Genomic DNA, 7,967 nt, shown 5'->3' with positions numbered 1-7,967 from the left:
GAGGAAGATAAGCAAAGGGAGAGTGAGATTGAATCCATAAGAGAGAGAGGGACATAGAAAGAGAAAAGGAGAGTGAGTGAGAGAGTGGGAACAAAAGTGGAGAACAAAAGTGGACAAAAGTGGAGAGAGAGTGTGAGCAAGAGAAAGTGAGCATGAGTGTGTGTGAGAGAGAGAGTATATAAAGAGAGATGGAGTGGGAGCGAGAGAATTAGAGGGAGAGGATGGGAGGGAGGGAATGATGGTGTGAGAGAGAGAGAGAGAAAGACTATGAGGTGACAGTTAGAGAAAGGAAGGGAGAGATAAATAGGGATAGTGGGTGGGCGTGAGAGAGAGTAGGAGCAAGAAAGTGTAAGAGAGATGGGGAGAGATAGAGATGGATAAAGAGATAGAGATCTGGACACTAAAAGATAGAAAAAATAGTAAAATATAGAGGGATAGAGAGAGGAATAAAATGAGAGAGAGGGAAGGGGAGTTAGAATTAGAGTAGAAGAGAGAGAGAGAGTGTGCGAGATAGAAATGAGTTAGAGATAGGAAGCAAGAGAAAAAAGAGAGCAAGAGCAAGAGAGAAAGAGAAGGTAGGTAGAGACGGATAGAGAGTGCGATAAAACTCTCTACCTACCTCCCCCTCCTTATCTTTTTTCACTCTTTTTATCTTCTTCAAACCATTCTCTCTCTCCCTTCCACTTTTTCTCTCTTTATCTCTCCTGCTCTCTCTCAATCTCTCTCACTCTCTCTGTTCTCTAACTCTCTCTCTCTCCTTCACACCCTCTTGTTGTCTTTCCCTCCCTCTATCTCTCTCTCAATCTTCCTCTATCCCTCCCTTTTTCACTCATACATATATATATATATATATCTTCTCTCTTGGGTTGTGATTCACAGAAAATAAGGGATTCAATAATATCTAATTTTGAAACACTAAAAAAAGGAGCCCGAAAATAAATTTCAATGCAAAAATTTTTTAGTAGTTACTACCTATCATAGTCTTAAGGCTCCCACATGCAATGGTCTCCAATTGTTCGTCGCTGATCCTTCTAGCAGATCAAACGCTAATGCCCATTGGTTTCTTCTGTTTGATGCGGCACTATTTGTGTGACACATTGTAAAAACTTCGTTTCGTGTGGTTAGAAAAAATGTCGCGATGGCGTCCTTAAAAAAATTTGATAAAACGTGACCGCGGGTTCAACCTTGTAGCCTGCATTTCTTGGCTTGCAATTTACTCTACGTCCCTCTTCTCATATTTTTTTTGTCTCTCTCAACCAGCTCACTCTCTAGCGATTCTTCTGCCCTAGGTACCGCTCTCTCTCTTGGATCTGTGGCTAGGCGCTGTTTCCAGTTGGCTATTGTCGGTTTCGGTGGTTGTTTTGGTGACCCTTACATTCTTCTCCCTCTTCTCTCCTTTCTTCCACTAGATTTTAGGTGGTTATGTGCACTCTATGCTCTGTGTAGTGGATCACATTTTTTCGATTGGTGGTTATTGTGGTGAGTTTTGTATTCTCTCTTCCATTCTCCCTTTTCGGTTTGGTGGTTTTGATACTTCATGTTGCATCCATAATGATTTTGGTTTATGTTTTTGACGAATTGTGAATTTTGATTTCAGTTAGAACTATTGCTTGGATTGGTGCTTTGTGGTGAGCTTTGATTTTTGGTGCTTTTGTTGTCAGCAATGCTTGAGATTGTATGAATGAGAATGTAGTTCATATGATTGAGTGCAAATAAATATGGAAATATTCATTGTTGGGTGTAGAGTTAGAAGACTTTAAAGTGACAGGTTAAAGCCCCCAACTTGGTTTATTGTTTTAGGTTCTTATACGAGAATGATAGCCCCCAAGTGGAGGGAATCGAAGGAACTCTAGAGTGAGAGCTAGTATTTTCTCTGCCTAGCCGGTCTTCAGAACTATTCAAACTTTAAATTAGCCAATGTTCTTTATAACATCTCTAGTAAAGGTAAAGAATATTATTGCTCATATTTAGCACAACACAATTTGCATACTTCCACAACAGATTCTTATACTTATTACTGATTCATGATAGGAAGAAAGATATTTTCATATTAAATATTTTTCTTCTACAAAAACTTTAGTTATCTTTTTAGTTGTTGTTTTGTTAAAATATCAAAAATACCAAAAATATTTAAATTTTAAATTCCTACAAAAATCGTTTTTTTATTTTAAGTAATTATCTTTTTAAAAATAAAAAAAAAACTTTCTAAATAGTGCATATTGCATAATCTTCCTTGTGGGTTTGATATTCATGTCTTAATCAAAAGTTCTATATTACTTGATAATGATACGTATACTTGCGTAGTGTCGCTCGGGTGTTTTGTGGAAAGAGTTGACCAAAGGATGGCTGCCCGATTTACAGAAGCAGTTGAAGAAGGCCCATGGAGAGAACTTCTAAAGAGAAGAAATTTATGAAGAACAGTGAAGTGAAATTTAGCAGTGTTCTTCTTGACTATGTGAATAGATTGTCAATCTAAAACAGCGCAAAATTCATGTATTACATACAACTTAAATCTGTTCAAGCATTCAGCAAAATCAAGCTAAAATGTAATTGAACTGAAAAAGATCTCTAGAAGAAATGTATTTAGGAGTAATTTGTAAATGCCATATTTCTTCAAGATGATATATAGAAAAAACAGATTTAGGCGTAAATGCCATTTTACTTCAAAATACTCATTAGCCAAAGCTCAGACACATAAATGATGAAGAATAGTTGCATGATTCTCCTTAAGAATTACCTCAATCGGCACACCTTTGTTTCCTGGTGGCAGAGGAATTCCAATGCCATCTCCCCTTGGATATCGGAAACACGATGGTCGGTCATTAATAGCTGCTGCTGTGGCCACCATGTGAAACAGTTCTGCCTCATCAGAAGGAGCCATCACTATCATATTCGGCAAACATGCCATGTAAGTTACATCAAATGATCCACAATGTGTAGGTCCATCAGCCCCAACAAGGCCCGCACGGTCTAAAGCAAACCTCACAGGGAGCTTCTGCAAGTCCACATCATGTATCACCTATAACAACAGCAAGATCTGTCTATTTGACCTCTTTTTTTCTTTGAGAATAAATCAAGTTTATGTTGCTTGCCACAGTTGAATTTATTAAGAAACAACTGATGAACATAGGAAGAACTAATTTGTGGAGAAAAGAGAAGGTTCCCTTAACCTGATCATAAGCTCGCTGAAGGAAAGAAGAGTAGATTGCACAAAATGGCTTTAATCCCTCACAAGCTAAGCCAGCAGCAAAAGTGACAGCATGCTGCTCTGCAATTCCCACATCAAAGCAACGGTTTGGAAAGCGGCGGAGGAAGTAGTTGAGTCCTGTTCCCCCGCCCATAGCAGCATGTATTGCAACAATGTTCTTGTCCGCTTCTGCTTCTGCTATAAGAGCCTCAGCAAAGTAATTGGTATAAGACTGAGTCTTGGCACTTCCTTTGAATTGCTTCCCTGTAGCTGGATCAAATTTGGCCACACCTTTAAGAAAGAAAGAAATGGCGCTGTCATTGCATATTTCCAATCAAAGTAATATTGACTAAACTTCTTTGGCGACAATACCATGATACTTATCTGCTGCTCTCTCAGCGTAAGGATACCCTCTTCCTTTCTCGGTCACAACATGAATTAAAACTGGTCCAGTTGTTTTGGTGCTTTTCACTTCCTTAAGAATGGTGATTAGATCATCCAAATTATGGCCATCAACTGGTCCTATGTAGTAGAGCCCTAGCTCTTCGAACAGGGATGAGTTGGATCCGCTGATCATTCCTCGAGCATATTCATCAACTTTTGCCGCAAATTCATGCATAGATCCACCAATCTGCTTTGTGACCCCCTGAAAGAATTGAAAGATTGGACTTATAATTCACTTACTGGAAAGGTTTAAGAAAAAAAAAAGAGAAGCTTTTAGAACAGGGAATGCAGCATTCAAGGCATTTGTAGCATCATCATATCGTGGTTGGAAGCATAAAATCACCAACAAATTAACTTTGTTTTTTAACACAAAACATGCATGTATCTGAAGGCACCTCACATGTCCCATGTCAAAGTCCATTTTGACTTATTTCAAATCAGCTGAACAAGTATTTAGTGCTAATACCAAAAGCTTTCTGCATCTACGAGTTACATAAAAACTAGGGTGATGAGATGCTTCTAATAAGGTAGATCGGGAGACATTAGCCAATCTCCAATAGGAAGGCCTGCCTTCACCAAGCTCAGGCATATTGGATTAGTTGTCAGAGATCTCTGCAAAAGGGTCTTGGCCTCAGAAAATAGCAAAAGAATTATTCATATGATATTGCAATGGGTATTTATAGAAGACACTGGGGCTTTGCTAAATAACAAGAATTAGGCTCTGTTTGGGGCTGCGTTTTTCGAGCGTCGCGGCCCCAAACCGGAAAGTCAAAAAAAATTTCGCCCGCTTTCCTTCTGCGGCAGCGGTTGATTGCCGCTAAAAAGGAAGAAAGCTGGCCGCGGGGTCGATCCCGCGGCCTGGCTTTCTCAAGCAGTAAAGGCTCCTTTGCCCCACTCCAAATCCCCGCTCGTTTGCCCCGCTCCAAATCCCTGCAAGGAACCCTAACCCAATTCGGGAAACCGCCGAACCCGCCGATTCTTCCTCCCTTCGCGAAGACTCCCCCTTCTCCTCCCCTGTTACGGAAAACCGCCGCCCCGCTTGATAGTTCTGCCCTCTCCGAAGCCCCTGCTCATTTCTCCATTCGCGAAGACTCCCCTTCTCCTCCTCCTGTTCGGGAAAACACCTCTTATTGCTCGATCGGACCTCTCGACCGTCTCGCTCCGAAGCCCCCTGATCGTTGCTCCCTTCGCAAAGACTCCCCCTTCTCCTCCTCCTGCTAGGCCGACCGCTGCTCGCCTTCCACCGTCGTTGCTCGGGTGTTTTGTGCTGATTGAAGCAGCTTGCCCAGTTCCGCCCCGCTCAAAACCGAAGCTGGTATTTCTCCTCCCAAATTTTTATCCGATATTTTTTTGTTGTTCTTTTATTTAGTCGATTTGCTCTGCAAAATGGATTAATAACAGCTGCAATTAACATCAAAAGAAAATATTAGATACATACTTGCATGAACTAGAACTTATGATTGTTACTCTAATTCCAAAATTTATCAAACTTGCATGATAGAGTTCTAGATATGTTCTCTCTATAGTTCTTTGGTACTTATATGGACCCGCTAAACATGACAAGCCTTTGGTCTATTTATTTATTTTATCTTTTTTTTTTATAATTTAAATGGCATTGGATTGCTAGCTTGATTGTGGTTTTATCCCATCTACCTTTTTCCACAATATGTTCTATCCATGATAACATGATAACTCTTATTAGTTTCACTCTTATTAGTTTCACAAACCTTTCATGCCTGATTCCAGTTAAAATTTGCACTCATGGACATTTCTTATATTTCTCCTAATGATATGTTGCACAGAGCTTCCCATTTATTGGATCATAAATTGCTTGGACTAACATTATAACCAATGTTTTTCTACAATTTGAGATATTCTATATTCTATTTTTGAAGTTTAGTCTGGCGGAGTGACGACCTCATTATTTTGCCAAGAGTGAAATTCAGTTCTAGAATAGCGTGAAAACATGACATATGGTTAATCGACCAAATAGTAATTGATATTTGCAAAAGTTTGATTTGATTTTTTACTTTGTAATTGATTTTAATTTTACGTTTCATGGCTTTGTTTTGATTTAGTCATAACATGAATAATAAATCTCAAGAGGCTGCTACACCTGCATTGTGGGAAAAAGAAACAAAAATACTAAATGTAAATTTGCTTTTTGCTGCAGCTGAAAGTTGACACGTGAAAATTTGATTTGTTTTCCACTGAAATGATTGGTCGTCCATTTACACATCTAATGCCTGAACTTTGATTTGTTTTCCACTGAAATGATAAGCGACAAAGTTGGTAGGATTTGCTTGGTAGGATTTGCATTACGTAGGATTTGCATTACTTAAGTTATGCTTTATTTAAGAAAGATCTTCATTTGTTTTCTGCTAAAGTATTGGGTTAATATTTAAGAAAGGTCTTCAAAAGTTTTCTCCGGGAATTTATGAACTATGCTTGGTTTACTGCATGTTTACTTGCATGCCACACTAATCTTTGGCAGTGCTTTTGATATGATGTTAAATATTTGTGTGGTATGCATGCAAACATGAATGTTTAGGTGTTAGATATGTAAATATATAAGAATTGTGTAATATGCATATGTAAAAGCCCCTTAATTTTTTGGTTGCTGGGATAGTTATCGGGTCTTTGTGTTTGAGGTGGGAGAGGATGAGGAATGGAATTAATGGATGAAGTGCTGTTGAGGAATGGAATCAATGGATGAAGTGCTGTTGGTATATTTGTATGACAGTTATAAAAAGTTTGCTGCTTTCATTTGTGGAAAATTTAGAAAACTATTGATGTTTTGTTTTAGTTAAATTATGAAACTTTATGGTTTTGTGTTTGTGGTAAGATTGACAAACTTTAAAGGGTACTTCGTCTTTGATAAATGTCTGAATTTTGGTCTCTCCTTCGATAAATGTCTATTTGTAAGAGACACATGGATTATGATACAAGATTTTATGATCATGTCTGTTTATGCAAATGCTTAAATAAATTGTTGTGGGATTCAACTTGAATTTTATAATTTTATTGCACAAAATAGGCATGAAATCAATAAAACTGGGGTTCTAGTGAGAGGGGAAGGTTTTCAGAATAAAAAGCTGACACATTTGGATGGATAAATAACTTATTAGGAAGATTTACTTGCATACCACTCAATTCTCATGTGTTTAGATATCTAACACCTAAACCTCAATTTTTACATAAAAATGTGCACTTCAGTTTTTAAAAGTTAAAACGGTTTTATTTTTTATGTGACTTAAGATTTTAGTGGTATAAATGTAAGCGACAAAGTTTAGCTGTTAGATATATATTTACATCAGTATCTTCCACCGTACTCATTTAACCAGTTCAATGTGCACTTCAGTTTAGCTGGTATAAATGTGCACTTCAGTTTAGCTGTTAATTGTTATATATTTTTTTCATGTGATGACTCCCTGTACTCATTTAACCAATTCCTTATGCGGCTCCATTGTGTTTCCCTTGGAAATTGCTAGTGAATTATTGGACTGATTTCAGAAAAATTGACTTTTTTTTCACTCCTCTACTCTGTTTTTTAATCTTACAAACATTGATGTAGTATTGTCATATATATTGTGCATATATAAGATGACATATATTTACATCAGTATCTTCCACTGCTTTTTGTTAGCAGATAAATTCACAATAATTGAGTGGTATATATGTAAATCTTTATCTTTTTTTCCATCAGTATCTTCCACTGCTTTCTGTTTTGAAGGCTGCATGATATAAGAATCTCTGTGGCTCCTTCAGCGGCAGTTCAACAATTGCAGCAATGAAAAATGTCTTCTGAAAGGATTAGATATGTAAATTTTCCTATTCTTTTATTTTAGTTAAATAGAATTTTACCTCTGCCTTTGTTTTCAAAGCATCCACATTTTCCAGATTTGTGTTATTCTACATTATTTGCACTCAATTCTTTTGTGTGATTGTAACTATGGATGAAAGTATATTTTTTTAAATGGTATGAGAGATTTGGGTGGTATACATGTAAAAAAAAAATTAAATATTGGTGCTAGATGTGTAAATACATTGGAATTGGTTTTCACATGCATACCACCATTCTAACTTGTAAAAAAAATTAATTTGTTGTGCTGAGTTGTATATTCAAATGCAGAGTGTTGCATCTGGTTGTTGAAAGGCTTCAATATTTTTATAAGTGTTGGTTGCTGTAGATATTAGTATGATAGGATGATTATAAGTATTCCTTCATGTAGATATTAACACTTTCTACTTTACAAATTATTACTGCTGAACCTTGCATGGCATAAAAGTTGCATATTCAAGTCATTTATTGGCTGGTGGACCCTGTAATAATATT

General features: G+C 37.2%; 1 protein-coding gene across 1 annotated transcript; it reads right to left on the bottom strand.

The window, feature by feature from the left end:
* Positions 1–2,640: 2,640 nt before the first annotated feature.
* On the bottom strand, positions 2,641–4,220 carry LOC110036081 (probable 1-deoxy-D-xylulose-5-phosphate synthase, chloroplastic). The gene is made up of 4 exons (XM_020740433.1): positions 4,098–4,220; positions 3,560–3,833; positions 3,171–3,478; positions 2,641–3,019 (listed from the first exon to the last, which is right to left on the bottom strand). Exons 1-4 carry the CDS (start codon positions 4,218–4,220, stop codon positions 2,687–2,689), a joined length of 1,038 nt encoding a protein of 345 aa, XP_020596092.1. The 3' UTR covers positions 2,641–2,686.
* Between the last annotated feature and the right edge of the window lie 3,747 nt (positions 4,221–7,967).

This window comes from Phalaenopsis equestris, unplaced genomic scaffold (assembly GCF_001263595.1).
Source record: "Phalaenopsis equestris unplaced genomic scaffold, ASM126359v1 Scaffold202299, whole genome shotgun sequence".
NCBI classification, from domain to species: domain Eukaryota; kingdom Viridiplantae; phylum Streptophyta; class Magnoliopsida; order Asparagales; family Orchidaceae; genus Phalaenopsis; species Phalaenopsis equestris.
The sequence above is the reverse complement of the archived record's forward strand: the minus strand, read 5'-3'. Positions and strand labels throughout refer to the sequence as shown.

Coding starts and splice junctions, on each gene's coding strand:
- LOC110036081 (XM_020740433.1), bottom strand. CDS start 4,220: ATGCCTGAGCTTGGTGAAGGCAGGCCTTCCTATTGGAGATTGGCTAAT. Junction 3,479..3,559: donor AGCAGCAGATAAGTATCATG/GTATTGTCGCCA, acceptor TCTTTCTTAAAG/GTGTGGCCAAATTTGATCCA. Junction 3,020..3,170: donor TTCAGCGAGCTTATGATCAG/GTTAAGGGAACC, acceptor CTGTTGTTATAG/GTGATACATGATGTGGACTT.